The sequence below is a fragment of the Limanda limanda genome, chromosome 8 (genome assembly GCF_963576545.1).
Source record: "Limanda limanda chromosome 8, fLimLim1.1, whole genome shotgun sequence".
Taxonomy (NCBI): domain Eukaryota; kingdom Metazoa; phylum Chordata; class Actinopteri; order Pleuronectiformes; family Pleuronectidae; genus Limanda; species Limanda limanda.
Window position 1 is genome coordinate 17,292,961 of NC_083643.1, and position 20,909 is coordinate 17,313,869.

A 20,909-nucleotide genomic window follows, 5' to 3' on the forward strand; every position below is an offset into this window, starting at 1 on the left:
TTTCGATGCCTGTGCCAAATATTAGAGAACCGTCCTAACAGAATGAACTACATAGTTGATCAGTTCTGATAGCTGTTTCTGGTCTGACGGAAAGGTGTCCAACTCTTGACTTATCCCCGGCAAAATTTGCACTAATGCTGATGTTATATGTTATAAAAAACTACAACAATACATTATACTATACTATTACAGTCACTCTCTTACTCATGATTTAAGACTAAATATTGCTAAATTGTATATTCCATTTTTCTACCTTACTTAAGTGTTGGCTTATTAAGCTTGAGTAGAATAATTGCAGAAAAAAAAAACATGCAGAAGAAAAAAATCATCTTATTTGTTCTACGATTACCAGGAATTTTCTCTTTGTTTGTTTGTAATATATATTATTTATAATATATAGAAATGTATTATTATTCTTAAGTGTGTCTTTTAGTCTTTGAGTTCCTTGAACAGCGCTATTCAAATATAATGTATTGTAATTATATTATTGTTATAATTATCATTATTTAACTAAATGGAACTTTTAAAAACATTCCAACATCAATAAAAACGCATTGTGTGCTTGAGATGATTAAATCTGAGTTGAGTAAGCATATTATCTGTTTCAGTTTGTTAAGGTCACACAAAAAGGTCCCAAAAGTTACAAGTTATAGTCTTTGGGTTCCTTGAACAGCGTTATTCCAATACAATGTATTACAATTATAGCTGTTATTATTATTATCATTATTTAGTTACGAGCTATAGTTTCATCGTTGTTAAAAGGAACAGACAGGGACCATCTTTAAAGTGAATTAACAAGATAATATTATCACAGATAAAAACCCAGTAGTTTATCTATTATCTAAGAAGACACTGTAAACAAAGAACAGCTCAATAGAAACTCGCTAATCCTTTCTCTCGTTGCTGGGGTTTATTTCTTCCTCGTATGTTTCCTATTGGACAAGAACAAGTACCGCCCCACCGGGAACAGCTTCCTGTGACGTCGGGTGAATCAGCCAATCAGAGCGCAGACCTTGTTTCGGAGCAAATTTCAAACGCCAGTGAGTCGTCATTTACGAAGCGGCAGCCCGTCAACCGTCGGAGCCGCTTTCCCCGTGAAGAAGACCGTGTTCCTCCGGACGGATCGTTAGTTCCCGTGGTGGCAACATGAGAGTCAGGTTAGTGTTTAACACATTCACTCCCCGGGGCCTCGCATATTCATCTTGACAAAGTTTCGTTCCGTTTGCAAACCTGTTTCCTGTTTAGCCACCCTGCTCAAATCAAGCTAACCGACAAAGCTCAAACGCGACGGGGGATTCTCCATCTGCGGCGACGCAAATTGCTTATTTTTATTGGCAGGGGCATTTATGTATTTTTTTCAGAAAAAATATTAAACTACTTTTCTTTAACTTTTCAGCTATTGTTATCGCTGTGTGTACCGCCTCGTCGGCAGCTAGCTAACAGTAGCATGTCTCTGCTAATAAACAGACCTGCTTCCTGATTGTAAAACCACCATTAACGCCGATATCGGACTGGTTTGATCGGTAACCCTGTTAAACACCCAGTTTTCCATTCCAGTGAAGTCCACGCAGCAGAGTCTGTTGCCTACCTCAACAGAGCCCTGGTCAGGCTGCAGGACATCTGGGAGGAAATCGGTATTCCCGAGGAGCAGCGTCTACAGAGAACCAATGACGTCCACAAGCACATCAAAGTGAGCCTCTCAAATTCAAACTGGTTCGAGTCTCACCGCTGAACGTACACACCTGACAAACTGGCCGGTTGTGCTTCTCCTGCAGGGTTTGCTGGACCTGATGATCGCCGAGGAGGAACAGCTCAAAAAGAGATTGGTGAAAAGCACCGATGCCTATCGACAGGAGCTTTTCAATTTGTGCTCCGACCTCCAGCTGCCGCCCTTCGAGGTACAGTCCCAGTTCAGGACCTGTGTTGTCATTACTTGTACATGTGTGGACTGACCCTCTGGATTTCTCTGTAGGAGGAGGATGGCTGCACTATGTTGCAGATGGAGAAAAACTGCCGCACGCGTCTGGAGGTGATGAAGGAGCACAAGAAGCAAAGGATGGAGGAGCTTAAAGGCCTCGTTGGCAGAGACCGTGAGCTGTGTGACATTATGTGCACCACGCCTTTCTGCATTGACCACAGCGCCATCCCGTCACTGAAGCAACTGGAGTCGTATCAGGCCTACCTGAATGATCTGTCCAAAGAGAAGGTTCTACTGACTGTTTTTCCGCATTTCTTTTTTACTCACTTACCTTTAAAAAACACTGTAACATGTCATATCTGTCTATTGTAGGAGCATCGTCATAAGGAATTTGTTAGCATCAAAAAGGACATCATCGTATGCATGGAGGATCTGGAGCAGACACCAGAGACCAGTTTTGAGATGGATGTGATGTGTGAAGACGAGGAGGCATTTTGTCTGTCCAATGACAACATTGCTGCTCTGAATATGCTCCTCACTCAGGTAATTTAGTGGCATTTACCGCTGGATGATTGTGTATCTGATGCTACGGTTTGCTATTCTAATATATCACACATTACATCATATTAACGTGGATGTATGATTTCCTTCAAGTTGAAAGAACGAAGGGCTCAGGCTGAACTCCGTTGTTCAGCTCTGCGCACTAAGATCCAGGAGCTTTGGGAAAGACTCCAGATTCCCCAAGAGGAGAGGGAGGAACTCTCTGAGCATATGCTCAAGTCAAAGAAGAGAAACATTGAGGCAGTAAGAAATCTTACCTCCTGTGGTTATTTGACTCATTGTCAAGTGGTTTCATACAAGGCAGTATTTAATTGTTTCACAAATGTCTTGTTCCCAGCTCCAGGCTGAGGTCCAGCGTCTAGAGGTGCTGAAAATGCAGAGCATGAAAAGTGTCATCGGGAGTATCCGGGCTGAGATTGCCCATTTCTGGGAGAGATGCTTCTACAGCCGAGAACAGCAGCAGATGTTTGTTGCATATCATGAAGGTGAGTTGCTGTTGTCCGATTATAGAGGAAATGCACTGAATATATGCAGTTGATATCTCAAGGGGGATGGTGTGTTTCATGCATTTCTTCTTACCACAGAGGATTTCACTGAGGATCTTCTAAACCTCCACGAAGCCGAGGTCCGGATCCTAAAGAAGTATTACGAGGATCACAGCGAGCTCTTTGAGGGAGTCACAAAATGGCAGGAGAACTGGACCTTGTACATGGAGCTTGACGTGAGTTGTACTGTCCTCAAATGTGGTTGAGACACTTTTAAAAACGTTTTTACTAATGTGTGTATGCCCTTCTCAGAAAAAGGCAAATGACCCTGCAAGGTTCAACAACAGAGGTGGAAACCTTCTGAAAGAGGAGAAGCAGAGATCTGACCTGCACAAAAGTTTGCCCAAGGTAAGGCATTACAAGAACAGAACTGCCATTGTTGGATGTTTATGCTCGCAGAGAAGCTGTTTGGCAAAAAAACAAATGAGCTCAAGTAATTCAAATGGAAGAAAAACAGCAGAGATGGTTGGTGCATTACCGGTTTGTGCCAACAGGTGGGGTTAAAACATTTATCTCAATCTGTAGTTGTGTGTATTTGATTGTTGATTACCAGGTTATGCAAAATTTGCGAATTTTTGTTTAGAAATTGGACTCTTACTTACTGATGTTTGGCCACTGTCAAGGCTTAATGTGTTTACACGGCAACTGCATGAAATGCTTTTCTTTTTTTATAGCTGGAAAAGAGTCTGAAGGCCCAGATTGATGAGTGGGGGCAGGAGCACTGCACAGAGTTCCTGGTTAACGGTCAGGACTTTCTTGAGTACGTGCAGCAGCAGTGGGCTCAACACCTGGAGGAAAAGGAGAAGGAGAAACTGGAGCGGGTAGGTCATATTGTTGCTTAAATCTTAAATTGGCGTGTCACAAAAGTGTGGTGAATATGATTTTATGATTTATTTTTTATAAATAGCAACTAAAGAAAACTAAGCAGACTCAAGAGGACATGTTGTATGGCACCTCAGTGAGGACACCGACCAAGAGGCGGGTACCAGGGACTCCCACGCCTGGGAAAGTCAAAAAGGTAAAACGCTGCTGCCATTTGGTCAGATTTGTTGCGCAAGTGGCTGCTGAATGTGCATCGAGTTGACCCGCCTCTCTCCTTTTAGCTCAGGGGCATGTCCACCATCTCCACGCCCTCCAGCTTCCTCAGTTCAGGCCTTGGTGGAACCATGTGTCATTCCTCCATCCAGAAACCACCTCTGTCTTCTAGCAAGGTATGTTCACTGTCACCTCCCTCCTCATCTTACCAACGTAATGTGCATTGTTTCTGAAGAGTAAGCAAACCATAAAGTGTAAATATATCTGAATCTACTTGTTCCGAGTCTATTCGTTTAATAAGTTTTGGTTGGGGGGGTATTATCTCCATTGATGTTGAACTTTAATATTAATGACATATCAGCGCAGTTTCAATTTCTATTATAAGATTTTTAAAGGCTCTTTGAATATTTTTTCAAAAGCTGCACTTGTAATTTTTTCATGTGGCACATCTTAAACGGGTGATTGTGTCGTTTCTTCTTTTCATATGAAAATCTGTTTTGGATGGGCTCGCCTTTTTCCCCTATTTTTTTCCCCCCCACACTCTTTTTCATCCTAGTCTGGAATTAAAAGGACACAGTTGACATTAAAAAAGAAAAACCAATCATAATTCCAGCTGGTCTTGTTGTAGGGTCTTGGCCTCCGAACTCCTGGAAATGGAAAGACGCCTCGTGCACTAGACCGAAACAAGGAAAACATCTCCCACCTTAGAAACACTCCAAGTGGCCCACTAAGGTCTCAGGATACTCAAGATCACACCTTCACCTTTGGCTCCTATACGGAATTTGCGGTAAATGAGATTTTAGATATATTTTAGTCACAAAGGTACAATCTGGAAATGGAGAAGCATTTTTCTCTAATGGCAACACTAGCAGTAAATAAGCAGTTTTATATAGTTAATCCACCTAATATATTGGCTCGCCATGTACACACCTTTTGGCATCACACTTAAGACAAAACTTTTCATTTGTCATCTTTGTTGCTACAGGCATTTTATTTTGTGGCAAACAAAATTGATCTTGTCTTTTCAGTTTTGAAAAGCGGCGAAAGACCAACATTCTGTAAAATGACATGGCAATTACAAACCTTAGTTAAAAGATTATAGTCATATTTGGGTGTATTGATGGCTTCACAGTAAAGAAAAATGAAGAAACTAAAAACAAACACACTTCACCTTTGCCAAGGCTGCATAATGCACTGTATTTATTTCAATAAAAAACTGATTAGATACAGATCATCTGCACCAAAACCAAGTACAGAAGGTTTTTTTTACCCTGATCATTGGGCCACAGTTTCTACCTCAGTGTTAAATCTGGACATCATAGCATTAATAAGTGTGTGTGTGTGTGTATATACATACATGCATACATACACACTGTATTTCCCTATTAGCACATCAAAAGCTAACAAAGCCTCATTCACATTAGATTATTTGAGGTTGAACACTTTGAAAATTGATTCACTGCAGATACTGACTGATTGTAATTGTCCATGTGTCTTATAGAAAGACCTCTCGAAGGCTTCTAAATCCAACGTGAAGTCCGGACTGCTGAACTCCACCGTCAGTCTCCACTGAGGGATCACTGGAGCTGCGTCACCGCCAGGAGTCATCCAGCTCAGCGGTAGTTTGGTATTTGTTTTAGTTTTTTATATATATATACTGGACAACAGGGAACTGAATGTAAACTTCTTAGAAACTTTGTACATATTTTTATCTGTGTAGACGTTTTAAATCTCCTCCTCATCCTGTTCTCATGAGACTATATTTCAGGCTGACTGCTGCAGCAGTGTTCTCTGCTGTAGATATTCATGTGTTGATTTTAACGATGTTTGTACCATGGCAATTTTGGCTTTTTGATCATTTTTCTTTGAGGGTTGCACCCTTTTTTAAATCAAATGTTATTCACCATATCTAGAGCACTACCGGTAGTATCGTAGCAGTAAGCCAGCACCTTAAGATTTTCTTCCTCCAGCTGGAATGACAGCTACATCTGTTCCTCAAAAGCTTGACATTGATTGCTTTTTTTAATCGACCTGTAAATAAACGTAGAAAAAAACGTTCATCCTAACTGTTTGTTTTGTTGTCTATTTTTGAATTACACTTGCACAGTTTTCATACTGGCCTCTATGTGGTTGATTTGCACAGCTACTATGTAAAATCTGAGACCACTTCATCTACTGTACACATGAGCGTAAACATTTAGGGAGAAGGTTAGTTTTAAGCCATTCGTGTCATGAGTTCTTCCAGAGCCCTTTCACGGTGATTTTCATGAACAAGCAGCACTTCCTTGATTGCACTTTGCTGGAAGCCCATCTCATTAAACTGAGTCAGGAGCCGCAGGAACTCGGCAGCCTAAAATTAAAAAGAGGTGTTAATATTATAAAGGTTAGATCAAATCCTGTTCAGAGCTAATGAGGCACTGCTGTGGTTCTGCTTGTTTCATGAGAAGTATTAGTCACCTTGCTCTCACAGTTCTGAAACATCTCCAGGGCCTCCTCCACTTGTGCTTCGTCATAGCCCAGTTCACACAGATGCTCACTGGCAACCAAGTATTTAAGGATCTGTTTAGAAAAACAAATGATTAGGAGCCTGGTACGCTTTGTTTATAGCTTGGGATTTTGGGGTTTAAAAGTCACTAAGTTGATATTGTTGTATAAAATAAGACTTGAGTTTTGCTGACCAGAGATAAAATAAACACCCCTCCTTTTGAACTGTTGCATTTATACATCAAATCCTGCAATTAATGCTTGCAACTCAAAATTATTTTTACTTGTGCTTTATCAGCAGTGGTGGAGGAAGTCCTCATATTTTAATAGAATAACAGCAAGAAGGCTACTATGTTGATTTTTATATCATACTTGATTACAAGTTCAAAAGTCATGCAATCAAAATTAAAGCGAAAACATAAAAATACAGTTAAAGTACCAAAGGTTACATCACTGCTTATAAGTGTATTAATTATAATTAGTGATGCCCTAATATGTAGACATGATTTTAGTGTTGCAGCTGATAACGGTGAAACTATTTACCATTCTGCTTTTATAGAGTAATTGCATTGAAGTATGAATAACAAATTTTCCTCTTGAGCGTAGGAGAGATAACATGTAAAGTATCTCTCCTATGCTACATTTATCAGTAGCTCTGGGATGTATTGAGTTACTTTCCATTATTGATTACCAGGGTTCCTAAAACATCTAGGCCCACCTTCTCTGGGCTGCGGTAGCCAGTCTTCTGCAGAGCCAGAATGGCTGTGCGTAAAGGGTAGCCCCTCTCCGTGACGGTCTCCAGTAGCTCCCTCTCCTCCTGGCTGAGAGCTGACAACAACTCTGCTGCTGTGTCAAAGAAAACCCCACGAGAGCCACCGCTGCTCAGGGCCTGACAAGAGGGCAAGAGCAGAAATGCATCGTGGGTAATGAAAAATGACAAAGGTAGAAATATCCCGCTCTGAGACATTGACACAGGGGAAAAAAGGGAACCTTCTGTCTGATTCTGACGAGAGGCCCGGCAGAGGAGGGTCGTTGCTGCTGCAGTCTGGGTGGAGGAGCTCCAGCGGCTTGTGTGTTGAGGGAGTACTTTCTGCCCACAGGGCCCAGTGAGCGCTGCCTCCTCTTGACGTTCTTCTGGCCGTGGAGTAACGGGCTGCCCTGCTGTGACCTCTGCTTCTCCGCCGCTCGCAGAGGTTGTGGGGAAGGGGAAGAGCCTCTATGGCGTCTGAGGCTCTGGGGTGAGTTAGGCTTACTGTGGTGAGAGGAGGGGCCATGGTGTATGTCTTTGACTCTGGAGATCGGGTCTCTGGGTGCAGCGCTCAAGGGTCGCACCCTGTTCTTGATCGGGTGGCGTGCATCTTCAGCTGAGGAGGCCTCGTTATCTTCAAAGTAACCGTCTTCATCCTCTGAGTCGGACACGAGGAACTTGACGGTGCGGTGGGGCACCCGGCGGGCCTCTGCGGAGTTCAGGCTGTGGCTGCGGGGCCGTAGTGTGGGGGTCCAAGGTTCACTGCACCTGTGATCGGCCCTGCTGCTCTCCTGAGGGCTGCTGAACATCAGCCAGAAAGGCGGACAGGATGCGGCTGGGCAAACTGGATGCTGACCAGTTAGAATCCATTTCTCCAGGTTGAATCGATACTAGAAGAACAAACAAACAAAAAAGAGTTTAAGCCACACAACTTCAAACTTAAATTCAATCAAGCTGCAACAAAATGCACACGCCAGATTTTTTTCAGCAAGATCCATTAATTATTCCCTGTGAAATTGGTGAAAATGTCAAAAAAGTTCCTATCACAATGTGAAAGAAAGTGATACAAATTCCCTGATCCATCCCAAAATTTAATGGGTTCTTTAGTGGCCTTTATTCCTACTCTTCCACCAAGTCTAATGGAAATCCATCCTGTCTTTTTGGCCTAATCCTGCTGACAAATGAGTAAAGATGACTTAAACAAAAAGAAAAGTTAACTGCAACCCCAAAACTTTCCAGTAGAAATGAAAGACAATTAAACCTGTCCATAAAATGGGTCTTATCACAACATAAACCAACTTGGATTTTAAAAATACATTGATATGCACATTGTTTTCTGAGTAATATTTTCTGGGCTGTGGGCAGTCTGATATAATTTAGGAGTTTTAAAGAATATCTTAAAGTGAGGATGGGCTCAGAACTACCCAGATCCCAGCTAATGACCGGATCCCAGACGGATGTTAAAAACTATGAGAAGGTTACAGTTCCCTCAGATGTTTGACCTCAGTTTCTCTCAGTATTTGGTGGATGTCTGGTGTGTTGATATCTGGAGCTGTCACCGACTGCACTTCCTCCTCCAGTGGACCAAGCATGGTCTGAAACGGGACATCCTCCAGCATGTTCATCTTCACACACGACAAATAACCTGCATCACAAGAACCACGTTTTCTGAGCCGTTTGTTTTAGGTTTTCATACCAAATTTTTGTCGTCTTTTTGTCACTTCTTACCTGTGTGTTCTGTTTTTGGTCCGCAGCGCTCTGACAAACGACAGGTGTCTGGAGTAAATGACTAACAGACATCATCATGATAAACCTCTTCATCACTAAGCCTCTAACATAATCTGAGGAGTTGTTTACCAATAATATCTAACCAACCTGTTCTGCAAAGGTAGAGTCCAACAATGGAATGTTTACATCACTGTAGTTTATAAATATCTACCAGAATACTACTGAACCTTAGGAAAATAGTTTAATGATTTTATATTTCTAGTTTTTACATATTTTACGTTTAATACCAGTATGTTAACTATGTAAGATGTTTTCTCAGTATTTTATTTGTTTAGTTGCAGATTTCGCTGACATTTCAAACACTTATTGTGGATTTGAATGAGGATTATGGAAATGCTGAGGTATTGGGAAACCAGGAACAGCATAACACTTTCCAGAGATTAACAGATTACACAAGGGCAACAGCCAGTACAATGCTGTGATGTCTTTTGCATTCATTTCCTGTTTTGACTCTTCGTCAGTGTTGGTGAGAAATCTTCCTCAACACTGAAACATTTTACACTGAATTCATTGTGCACTTTCAGACCTGCAGACGAGTTTAAGGTTGAAGAACAAAAATTTAAATTCTGTACAGAGATACACATTTTATTTATATTTTTAACAATCACAAGAATTTCTCAAGTCACACACTTGGGGTGTTTACAGGTTCTTAAACAGACCTCTGAAAACAGAAAAAAGCAGTTCTTGAGGAAAAAGAAAACTTAAAGAAAAAGGAGAACAGATCTAGTTTAATCGCATTCTATGGCACAGAAAGCGTGAAGAGTACAGTGGGGTTGTCAGAGAGCCTTTAGACATGTGATTTGAGATGCCATTCAAAAAGAGGATATGACATCACTATTGACTGCTGTTGTGAGAGTATTTGACAAAGCAGTGGAGGCAGGACCATTTGTCTGGTAAAGATTTTAATCTGGAAAATTCAGAATTAATATCCGATTTAGGAATATGTTTCAGTCATGAATACTGGAGGATAGCTTTCTACACATAAAAACAAAAAAACAATATCAGAGGAAATTTTGATAACACTTTTTGAGTTTCTCAAAATAACCTGATAATCTGGCTTTTCCAGCGATCTGAACTAGTTCTGTGAAAACGGAGCTCTGCAAATAAACACATGTACATTCCCTAACAGGTGGGCTGGAGAAGAAAGATGAACACTGAAAAATAACCATTCTGCCTGTTTAAAAAGTCACCATTATGTTTTTTTACCTGCTGTGTTTAGTGTGCTGGTGAATTTCAATTCATATTACGTTCTCTAATTAGAAGTCATATCATACAAACTGCTTACAAATGCTACTTAAGCAGTGTAGCTCAACATTTACAGCCTGATTTCACTGTGAGCACCATTATTACAATGGTGGTAAAGAAGAAGGATCAAAAATATTGATGTGCGTGTGGAATATTATGCACTTATGACATAAGGCGTTACTTGACATGGTGACATCACATCTACGCTTTCTCAGCAGCCCACGTTTTCAAGTGTACAGTGTGATCCCATTGCTTCCTCAGCTATTACAGCCCGTCACCACACGAGGAGAAAACAACCACTAGCTACACATCCTTTCATGAATAAAATAGCATTATCTTTATATAGATAAAATGTTAACAATCCCCAGAGATTGAAATATTTTTATAAAGGTCCACCATGTGAGTGCACCACTAGAGAATTAACATCTGATGCACAGGACCAATGGTTGTTACACTATTAACTTGTTCATCATGAAATCAATCGTCACTGAGAACCAGCAGCTTTAAGTACCTCAACACAATGTCCACAGACTGTATGACAGGGGCTAGAATGAAACCAACCGGTGGTTCAGAGTAATCGAATAATTTCAGCCAGCTCCGTCTTTAGCTGAAATGAGTGACATGTGTTTCAGTTGTTAGCAGCATCCGCCTGCCGAGGCCAGTTCTCCTCCTCGATGCCCGAGTCGTATTCCTCCTCTGCCGCCTCCTTGGCTGGAGCTCTGCAATTCAAATGGAGACTCCGGTTCAGGTTTCAAAATACACAAATATGGAGACTGTGAGCAGGGCTACAGGAACCTGATCTCCAGCGTGTTGTACACGTGGCCCTGTTCTGTGAGATACTGACCTGATATATCTGGGAAGGGCTTTTCCTTGGACAATTTCCTTGTTCAGCTCAACAGCCATGATGTCAGAGTGTGGCACCTCAAACATGGGCTCGAGAAGGAGCTTTTCCTGTTGAAGAAGATGTGTTAATTATTGTGTTACCTCAAAATCAGAACAAATTAAAAGTGTTATTCCCTCAGCAAATTAACATACCATGATGGATCTGAGCCCCCGAGCTCCTGTTTTTCTCTCAAGAGCCATTCTGGCTATGGCCTGCAAGGCACCCGCAGTCACATTGAGTTCACACTGAAACACACAAATGATGAATACAGATTAATTCTCTACCAGAAATTTGCTCTGGCATGTATTTGATTGGCCAATGCAGTACCTGGCTGGATGATGTTGTTTTGCACCAACAACTATGCCATTAGTGACCATTTGAAATGAAAATTCAATAATGTTCCTACTTAAAAAATAAGGAGGTTGTGCTTGTCTATCTGAATACGTTGCAACTACTATATAGGAGCCCTTACTTTGTCCATGCTGAAAAGAGCCTGGTATTGGGGCACTACAGCGTTGCGTGGTTCAGTCAAGATTCGGACTAGCGTCTCTTCATCCAGGCTGTGCAGAGGAACGACAACGGGAAGACGACCCACAAACTCTGGGATCATTCCGAACTCGATCAGGTCCCTGGCCTCAACGTGCTTCAGCAGCCGGTCCTTCTCCTCAATCTCTAACACAGTGTCCGTCTCACCGCTGGTGTTGGCCAAGTCTGCTGCAGCCGCTGCACGACGCCCTTTCCCCATGTTGGAAGGAGTTCCGAAACCCAAATACTGAAGAATCCAGACATTCGAGGTTAATTAGTTATACGCAGGAATGTAAACAAACAGGAATCTTAGCTGAAGACCTGCCAATGTGTATGAGCTTTGTTAAATTCACCTTTTCATTCTTTCTTCTGCTGATGATTCTGTCAAGTCCATTGAAGGCACCTGATGCAACAAACAGGATGTTTGTTGTGTCGACCTGAACGGTTTCTCCTCTCAGCTTCCTGGAGTTTTTCTCAGGAACGTTGACAATCGTGCCCTCCAACAGTTTAAGCAAACCCTGACAGAGATTAAAAAGAAAGTCTTAAATATAAAATTCATAATTACTATGTCTAAAAACAAATCCTACAAAAGTAGATACATTATGTGATTCAAATATCGAGTGATATAACATATGAACAAATCGCTGCATCTGGTTTTATTTTGTGCGGATTGAATACTGACCTGCTGGACTCCTTCTCCACCTACATCCCTCAGCTGATGGATTCCAGGCACACTGCCAATTTTGTCCACCTCGTCCAGAAACACAATACCTGCTCATCACACAGAAGCACAGAGCCACAGGGGTGTAAGTTTGACATTAGAATGAACTGATGGTGGTTATCTTTGGGAAAATGTAGTGCTATATTTGAGTCTGTCTGCCCACCTTGCTGTGCTTTCTCCACAGAGTAGTTGGAATCCTGCAGCAGTTTAGCGATAACCGACTCAATGTCTTCTCCCACGTATCCAGCTTGAGTTAGTGTGGTGCAGTCGCAAATTGCAAAGGGAACATCCAGACAACGAGCCAGAGTCTGCGCCAATAATGTTTTTCCTGTGGAAATTCGAGTAATCATCATCAAATTCCCTTTGTCTAGACAGCGTTTATCTCCATGGTCTGATGCACCTGACTTTGCACAATTTAGGAAAATGTTGAAAACACCAACCGGAGCCAGTTGGGCCTAGAAGTATGATGTTGCTCTTCTCCAGTTTAATTTCGGTGTGTGTGGAGTCCAGGACCTCTCCACCCCTCTTCTCCTGAGGTGCCTGCTGGCTCGCCTGCTGCTGCATTGATGCTCCCAGAGCGTTTCCATGAGGACTTATCCCTGCGATCTGCAGCAGCTCTGCAACAACAAGGCCACAGAGTTTAGAAAGGTGGGAACCTTTCTGGGAGCATACAGCACATGCTTTACATTTGAAGCGTTGCTGCATATTTCAAACATGCCATTCATTGATGATGTGTGTGTCTATCTGTGCTTAGTAACAGTTCTCATGTACTGGCTAAAAATATGGATGCCTTAGTCAGTGGCCATGTCAGTGCCAGTGTGGAGTTACTAAGTGAGGAGGGCTGGACTGAAAATAGAAAGTACAGATGTGAATGTAGGTCACTGGGCTACTTTATCTTATTGTGTGGTCAGACAAAGATTATTTAAATTTGATGGCTTTAGTACTGATCTGTAGACAGGTCCCTGCTACAGTACTGGAGTTGTAATTCTTTTAGTTGAGCAAGACAATAAACATTTAATAAGAAACACCTGTCTGAAAAAGGTCTGTACAGTTTGGCATTTGTGCAAATCATAAGAATAAAAGCATATTAAAATATATCTAAATAATGTTTACAGTCACCTCTGGCAAAGAGAACAGTGACAGTGACAATCACTTACTTGTGAATCTGTATTCATCCTCTCGTCTTCTCATCTCTAGTTCTACAGGGGAGGACGAAAGTACTCAAATCAATTTGATAATTTATCTTTACTCCTATGACATTTTCAACGCAATCCTGCAAAATCGTTTTACACAATCAAGTATATTGATTATTGAACAAATGCCAAATCATACAGATTATGATTAAAGACAAGTTATAACCAAAGGCCACAGTTGAAACCAGAAATTTGTGAGATTTGACTGTGAAATATTAAATAAATCAAGTCTTGTTGCTTTTTGTGTGGCAAATTTAAACAACTACAAGTGCACTGATTTCAGCACCTGCATGTCAACAAAAAACTGTTCTTCTTGTATTTTATAGGAAAATTCACACTGTTGATTTCAATGGTCATACTCACAACCTCATACAGCAGGATATTATTCTTTAAATATGTATAAATTTAAGGTTTGCTTTAAAGTTTACCTACTTTGGATAAAAACATATGTTATCAAAACCCAGGAGAAACAGAACATGGTCTGTACTGGATTGATCGAAGTTATCAGTGGTAACATGATTGTTTGTATATGTACATGCATTAGAAATGTAAATGTAGTGGAGTAAGATCTCTCTACAGACAGGGATACTGACCACGAGGTGTTAGAGAGGGCTGTTTTTCCACCTCAGCCTGCTGTCGACTCCCAGCAGGAATGTTGTTGTAGATGCGCTTGTAATGGTTGTACACGGCAACTGCTAACACCTTCTTTGCATAGGACTGGCCCACAACGTATTTGTCGAGATAAGCATATATCTGAGGGGGGAGAAAACAGTATACAATTGTAATATTTGTCACACTTCAGTGAAAGTAATTTCAAAGTGTATTCAGTCGACTTCAATTTCTGCGTCAATGTCTCACCTTCTTGGGGGGAGGGGGAGGTTTCTGGGAAAATGCCAGTTTCACAGCCTCTGCAGCAGATTCTGGTTCTTTGTTTAGCCCCTTCTTAGAGTCCGTCTCAGACAGAACCACGAAAAAGTGATGGCATTTCTCACATTTGACAAATCGTGTTGATGCTACAAAAAGAATAAAACACAACACAGTCAATGGTAAAACATGTCACAAGCTGGATGGAAATTTCATTTTTTCAGAGATTTTCAAAGTTGCAGATTAATTTGACTGAAACCAGACAAATCGGTGTAAATCGACAATGCCACCTGATGACCTGTATTCATTATTTTCAAAGTTTAGCTGAACAAAGATAATAAGTTTTATTGTTGATACAGAAAAATATGTGGCTTCTGGCATATTTTAATGTAAGTATTGAATCCTATGTACTGAAATCAATTATTGAATATTGTAATAGTTATGGATAAAAACATGTTTACTTAAAGTACGTTACTGCATTATATTTCCCCTAGTGCATGATTTGAGACATCGGACATTAGTTTGCATAGCATGTAGCATAGTTTGGTCATCGGCCAATGATATATACAGTAAGTGTTGTAGGACATTTTCATTTGTTACAGCATGAGGCTGAGGCCCAGAGACATTCTTCCCTTATGACAGAGACAAGTTACTTTTCACCACTGGGTTTATGATGCACCTTCCAACAAAAAACATAAAGATAAATTCATAATGTAGAGATGCATAAGGGAAGTGCTGCAGTCAGTTCCAGAGGCAATTCTTGTAAAAACTTGCTGAGGCAGCTGAGAAGAAGAGCAGATAGTGTGTAGCAATACGGCCTTATCCAAAAGTAATGTTTGCATTTGGGTCAACTGTCTGTGAACCTATAAAGAGCTAACGTTTTCATTTTAAAGGGATAGTTCACCGAGAAAGGACAATTCACTCATTATTGCTAAAAGCCACACCCCTACCCCTCCCTGCCTGCAGGGCTACTCTGTGTGGTGGCTTCTGCTGCAGGCCCCGCACTCAGGACAGGAAGTGCTCTCAACAAGGAGCCCTGCACCAGACACCTCGCTCTCTGGAATCCAACTCCCAGAAGTCTTTTGTAATGTATTACAATTAGTATTTATGCACTGAATGTCTCTGGGCTGTGATTGTTGGTTTCACACAACTTGTTCAAATATATTAGGCTCTTTTGAACTTTTATCCCTGCAGTTTTCTGTTTATCCAGGGATTTTGTGTCACACCTATTTACCTGTAGAATATAACTCTTGCAATATTTGGTTATCCATTTAAGAAGGCTAATTAAACCAACTTCTACCTGAGGCCTACAAACGGAAATGAATGAATGACTATAAACAGCACATTCATGGCTTGGAAAGCTTATTCCACAAATTGTAAAATTGACCTTATGGTAAATAAACCTGGGTGGAGTAAGTGGTAGAAACATAAGGGGTGGGATGTATACATTTGTCAGCACATTGTCATAAATATTTGCAAATAAAGAGTTTTAAAAGGTGGAAAACAATGTCCTACGAGTGGAGGTGTACATTCATGACTCTACCTTTAAGTTAATCGTTCAAAGGCGTTGGACAGCCAACATGTACATTAACTGTTCCCCTGGTCAATCACTGACAAACTAAGTAATGTCAGTATCAGAAAGTTACAAAAACTAACCAGTGCAGAAATCTTCGCGAGGTTTCTAACCAATACCTCAGTGTTAACTTGCAGGACTCTAATTTGAAAAAATGTGCCAGAAAATGACTTGAGGTGGATCTTTGTTGTGTACCGTTTATCTGCTGTGGTCACACCACTGTGTTTAAAGTAATTGTGTTATTATTACTTGTATCACAGGAAAATGTTAAATATTGTAATACTTCAATAATAATAATAGAAAATCTAATTAAAAAAAAAAATTCAGCCCTGAATCGTGTATGGGATCAGTAAGTTACACTGTAGTTTAACAAAAGGCGTTGAGTAATATACCTGAAGGCTATTTTTCTTAACACTTTCTCCTGTTGAAAGGTTCAACATTCACTTTTGACCTTATATAGACTATAGATCACTTTTTCCCCGTAGTTGTCCAATATTTATTGAATTACTCACATACAAAGGTCTCTACGTGCGTGCATGGATCTCCACATTTAGGGCAGCGTAGCTGACTTCCCCCCTTTCCTGATCCTCCAGAACCAGAAAGTCTCTTCCCCTCACCGATGCTTTTCTGTGAAACAAACATGACTGTGTCAGCACATATCAATAACTTTATATCAACTCGTCCATGTACAAACTGGTATGGTGTCCTACATTGGAAGAAAGCTACAAATGAGATTACCTTTCCACCATCACTCCCATTGTCCTTCGTTGTCCCATCTTTAGCAGCAAAGCAGACAGAAGTCTCTGAAAAAGACCTCACCCGAACCTGGAGAGGTACATGTGCTTCCCGAGACCCCTGACGACTCAGAGAAAAGAGCTGAAAGCGGGAGCAGGACAATCCTGAAACAACAGCATTTATTCAATTAGTTTTCTTACTCATCTTTTAACCAACAACACCAAACTAACTGTGGTTGCCGCTTTTCCCCCGATATCTACTATTTTATTGTCATATATGATTGTAAACTTAATATTTAATAACATTGTTGGTTGGAAATAACAGACATTACATTGGGCTCTGAGAAACTGTAAAGTCCATTTTGAAATTTTCTTTTTCTGTCACCTCTACAATCAATTAATCCCTAAAATGTTGCTATAGAAATTGTGGTTGAGATTTTACAACTTCTGACTTTCTTCTCAATGCACCTTCGTGGTAGGTGAAGTGTTGTCCTTTTTTACCTGATCTGTTTCTTCATGGAAACTGGTAACCAGTTAGCTTAGCTGTAGCTACTTTATAGTGTTTCTTAAAGTGAATTAAATTATATGTCACTAATCTAAAATATGAGGTCACGGCTGCACAGCTCTGAGAGGCTGGATGATGACGCAATGTTGCTCAGCCGTCGCTTCTGAACTCGTTAAAGTGGCTTCTCCACCTGTTGACGCTACGTGTTTGTCATAACAGGCAGTGATCTGGGTTAGCTGGAGGCATACTTTACAGGCTGGGGCAAACAAAACAATGTCATGCAGCTCACCCAGGCTGGGCACTTTCGTTTTCTTACCTCTGTGTGCAGTGTTAAGGAACAACCTGGCAGCCGAGGTGCATGGGCAGGACATAACTCCTCTTTTGGATGAACCCCCTGAAAATGAAAGTAAAGTCAACACCAAGCAAAGTGAGAGGGGAGGCTACATTAGCATCGGCGGCTAACAGGCCACTGAGCTACGAACATTTCATAACTCCTACGTCACTGTTAGCATTAGCAAGCTGGGTCACCAAGCGCAGCTTATAATTGTTGAAACAAGTATCCTCTGAACCACGTAATGTATCAATTGGCTGAACCAAAACAGATACACACCTCATCGTGTCTAATGCTGGCAATACATGACAAGGTAAACAATGCTAGCTTGCTATCTTAAATGCAGAGGTACCTGGTAGCTACTTAAGCTAGGCCCAGGCCACAGCCACGGGACGCTGCTGCCGGTGGAAATGGCAAACGACCCCGGGAGGACAGACACGGGCAGCGGGTCAGCAGCGAGGCTTAACACCAACCCCACGACTCACGCATGTCTCACATCTAGCATTACAAAAGTGAGAAGGCGAGGCGACATGTTTATTAGCTTGCTAGTTTTACTCACAAGGAAGGTACGAAGAAACCCCTCGCGTCCGCAGAGCAGCCTCCTCGTCGGGAACAACTGACCGTCAAAGTCACCGCTGCTTTAGTTTGGTTATTTCAGTGAGAGGTCAGCGTGTCCGGTCGTGTCACAGTAACTGACCACCGGAACTAACTGCTCCGCGTTGTTCCTCCCAGGTGGGACAAGAACCCACCGTGATGTAACGCTCGCAGTTATGCACCAGGTCCTTCACACGGCTAACCAGCTAGCCTCCTCTCCGGGTACACTAGCTAGCTAGCGGATTCGGTAACTGCACTTGGCTGGAACAACACGTAGGCTGCCGTTACGTGTGAACGGGTTTACACCCATCCAGGCCTGTTGAGATCTACTAATCAGAAGGAGGCGTTCACAGGGAGGACTGATGGTGCGTTCAGGGGACCTCGTACGATACTTTCACAACATGGTGCGCTTGTGTTGCGTTTGGGAATAATCGTAAAAATAGAATATGAATGATGATGATAATCATAACAACAATAATAACTAGGTCTACGTTGTAGCACTAACGGGCCCGAGGACAGGCGATTTCAATCCTATTGCGGTCGGTGGAGAGAGAGCGATAGATGACCAAGCGCACGTCTTTTAAGAGATTAAGATTAAGATTAAGATACATTTATTTGTCCCAAACACATGCACAGACATGCACAAGCACACTCATGCAAGGAGGGAAATTGAACCTCTGCTTTTAATCCATCTGGTGCAGGACACACAGAGCAGTGGGCAGCCATGTACTTGCTCAGGGGCACTAGACAGGGTAGGGAGAATCCTCTTGGATTTTTGGACAGATCAATCCAGGTTCGTCTTTTTGTTGTTTCTCCGTGGAGTCGAACCAGAGACGAACCAGTGACCTTTTCTGCCCATAGTCCAAGTTTCTGCCACTAGTTTCTCCGCCTTGCATGCATTTTGCGCACCTCAGCAAGGTTAAATGCTTCACTTCCTGCGTCCATCACGCGATGTTGATCTTTGCCTGCTAATTGCTCATTACGGTCTACGCTATCAATAAGCACATCAGACTGTGAAAATTTAACGTAAATCGAATTATGATATTTTTAAAACAAAGCTTCGTCCTGTTGCCAGTAGGTGGCGCAATCACTATTATTACGTACAGACTTATATATCTGTTCAAGTAGGGGCTCTGATGTAGCGTGAGCAATTTTGTGTCAATTGGACAATGTTACAACAACTTAATTTTCACTCTGATCAGTAGGTGGCGCTATGACCCTGAACTAATATTAATGTATAGAGCTGTTCAGGTCACGATTGTGATCATAGGTCGGCAGTTCGGAGCCGGTTGGATAATGCAGAGTGGATTTACAGAGTACTACTCAGTAGGTGGCGCTATGACACTGAGGAAATAATGACACATAGAGCTGTGGTTTCTGATCATGAGATAGCAGTTTGGTGGTGATAGGACAATGCACAGTGGAGTTTTGACAACATTGTCTCCTTTGCCTGTGATGACAGTGAGGGGTAGTTGTGTAGAAGCTGGTTGTGATCCTCTGTGTCTGTGAGCTGCTTCAGTTCATGGTCTTTCCTTTTCAGCTCAGTGATCTCCTGCTCCAGTCTCTCCTGAAGCTCTCTGACTCAACTCACTTCAGTTTCCAGCTGGGATCTGATTTGCTGCTCCACATCAGAGCTTCTTTTCTCCAGCAGAGAGATCAGCTCAGTGAAGATCTCCTCACTGTCCTCCACTGCTTTATCAGCAGAGCCATTGACGGCCTCCTCCTTGTTTGTCTCCTCAGCCCGAACTCTCTCTGCCTCTCAGTCGTTTCTGCTGCAGCTGACACTGTGTCGTGGTCTTTATGTTCCTCCACAGAGCAGAGATAACAGATACACTGCTGATCAGTGCGGCAGAACATCTTCATCACCTCGTCGTGACGAGAGCAGATGTTCTCCTGGAGCTTCTTTGAGGGCTCCACCAGCTTGTGCTTCTTCAATGGAGGGGACTGAAGATGAGGCTGGAGGTGTTTTTCACAATAAGAGGACAAACAATTCAAACAGGACTTCAGAGCTTTCCATTTTCTCCCAGTGCAGACATCACAGGCCACATCTTCAGGTCCATCATAGCAGTGATCAGCAGGAGCAGCTTGGAGTCCAGTCTTCTTCAGCTCCTCCAGTGAATCAGCTAACATGGTGCTTTTCTCCAGGACAGGCCTCGGTGTGAAGGTCTGTCTACACTGAGGGCAGCTATAGCTTCTTCTCTCCTCCTCTTTGTCCCAGTGAGTGTTAATACAGCTCTTACAGTAGCTGTGTCCACAGCCAGTACTTCAGCTGGGATCTGATTTGCTGCTCCACATCAGAGCTTCTTTTCTCCAGCAGAGAGATCAGCTCAGTGAAGATCTCCTCACTGTCCTCCACTGCTTTATCAGCAGAGCCATTGACGGCCTCCTCCTTGTTTGTCTCCTCAGCCCGAACTCTCTCTGCCTCTCAGTCGTTTCTGCTGCAGCTGACACTGTGTCGTGGTCTTTATGTTCCTCCACAGAGCAGAGATAACAGATACACTGCTGATCAGTGCGGCAGAACATCTTCATCACCTCGTCGTGACGAGAGCAGATGTTCTCCTGGAGCTTCTTTGAGGGCTCCACCAGCTTGTGCTTCTTCAATGGAGGGGACTGAAGATGAGGCTGGAGGTGTTTTTCACAATAAGAGGACAAACAATTCAAA

The 20,909-nt window shown here is 42.1% G+C and overlaps 3 protein-coding genes across 4 annotated transcripts; 1 reads left to right on the forward strand and 2 right to left on the reverse strand.

Moving 5' to 3' along the window:
• The first annotated feature begins 1,074 nt into the window (after positions 1-1,074).
• On the forward strand, positions 1,075-6,085 carry LOC133008666 (protein regulator of cytokinesis 1-like). Its single transcript, XM_061075922.1, has 14 exons — positions 1,075-1,157; positions 1,558-1,690; positions 1,776-1,898; positions 1,973-2,206; positions 2,291-2,461; positions 2,573-2,722; positions 2,817-2,964; positions 3,064-3,200; positions 3,277-3,372; positions 3,699-3,845; positions 3,932-4,042; positions 4,128-4,235; positions 4,688-4,846; positions 5,561-6,085. The coding sequence occupies exons 1-14, from the start codon at positions 1,147-1,149 to the stop codon at positions 5,630-5,632; spliced, it is 1,800 nt and encodes a 599-aa protein (XP_060931905.1). The 5' UTR covers positions 1,075-1,146; the 3' UTR covers positions 5,633-6,085.
• A 189-nt stretch (positions 6,086-6,274) lies between these two features.
• On the reverse strand, positions 6,275-8,916 carry LOC133008677 (ubiquitin-associated protein 1-like). Its single transcript, XM_061075937.1, has 5 exons — positions 8,794-8,916; positions 7,534-8,181; positions 7,262-7,432; positions 6,517-6,618; positions 6,275-6,409 (listed from the first exon to the last, which is right to left on the reverse strand). Exons 1-5 carry the CDS (start codon positions 8,914-8,916, stop codon positions 6,275-6,277), a joined length of 1,179 nt encoding a protein of 392 aa, XP_060931920.1.
• Positions 8,917-9,643: 727 nt separating this feature from the next.
• clpxb (caseinolytic mitochondrial matrix peptidase chaperone subunit Xb) lies at positions 9,644-18,507 on the reverse strand. Of its 2 annotated transcripts, XM_061075920.1 has the most exons (15): positions 18,213-18,507; positions 17,639-17,716; positions 16,822-16,982; positions 16,596-16,710; positions 14,505-14,659; positions 14,240-14,399; positions 13,611-13,652; positions 12,894-13,070; positions 12,617-12,781; positions 12,415-12,503; positions 12,086-12,250; positions 11,680-11,979; positions 11,360-11,452; positions 11,169-11,275; positions 9,644-11,043 (listed from the first exon to the last, which is right to left on the reverse strand). In XM_061075920.1, exons 2-15 carry the CDS (start codon positions 17,691-17,693, stop codon positions 10,953-10,955), a joined length of 1,875 nt encoding a protein of 624 aa, XP_060931903.1. In that variant the 5' UTR covers positions 17,694-17,716; positions 18,213-18,507; the 3' UTR covers positions 9,644-10,952. The 2 variants fall into 2 exon arrangements, with proteins under 2 accessions (XP_060931903.1, XP_060931904.1); XM_061075921.1 differs by lacking the exon at positions 13,611-13,652.
• Between the last annotated feature and the right edge of the window lie 2,402 nt (positions 18,508-20,909).

Bases quoted from the DNA above. Each gene is read 5' to 3' on its own strand.
- LOC133008666 (XM_061075922.1), top strand. The intron at 1,691-1,775 runs GTGAGCCTCTCA...CTTCTCCTGCAG, and splicing joins ACGTCCACAAGCACATCAAA to GGTTTGCTGGACCTGATGAT. The intron at 3,373-3,698 runs GTAAGGCATTAC...CTTTTTTTATAG, and splicing joins TGCACAAAAGTTTGCCCAAG to CTGGAAAAGAGTCTGAAGGC.
- LOC133008677 (XM_061075937.1), bottom strand. From the start codon at position 8,916: ATGAACATGCTGGAGGATGTCCCGTTTCAGACCATGCTTGGTCCACTG. The intron at 6,619-7,261 runs GTGGGCCTAGAT...TTTTCTAAACAG, and splicing joins GCTACCGCAGCCCAGAGAAG to ATCCTTAAATACTTGGTTGC. The intron at 6,410-6,516 runs GTGACTAATACT...TTTTAATTTTAG, and splicing joins TTCAGAACTGTGAGAGCAAG to GCTGCCGAGTTCCTGCGGCT.
- clpxb (XM_061075920.1), bottom strand. From the start codon at position 17,693: ATGTCCTGCCCATGCACCTCGGCTGCCAGGTTGTTCCTTAACACTGCA. The intron at 12,782-12,893 runs GTTGGTGTTTTC...GAATTTCCACAG, and splicing joins TCTAGGCCCAACTGGCTCCG to GAAAAACATTATTGGCGCAG. The intron at 11,980-12,085 runs GTGAATTTAACA...TGGATTCTTCAG, and splicing joins GCAGAAGAAAGAATGAAAAG to TATTTGGGTTTCGGAACTCC.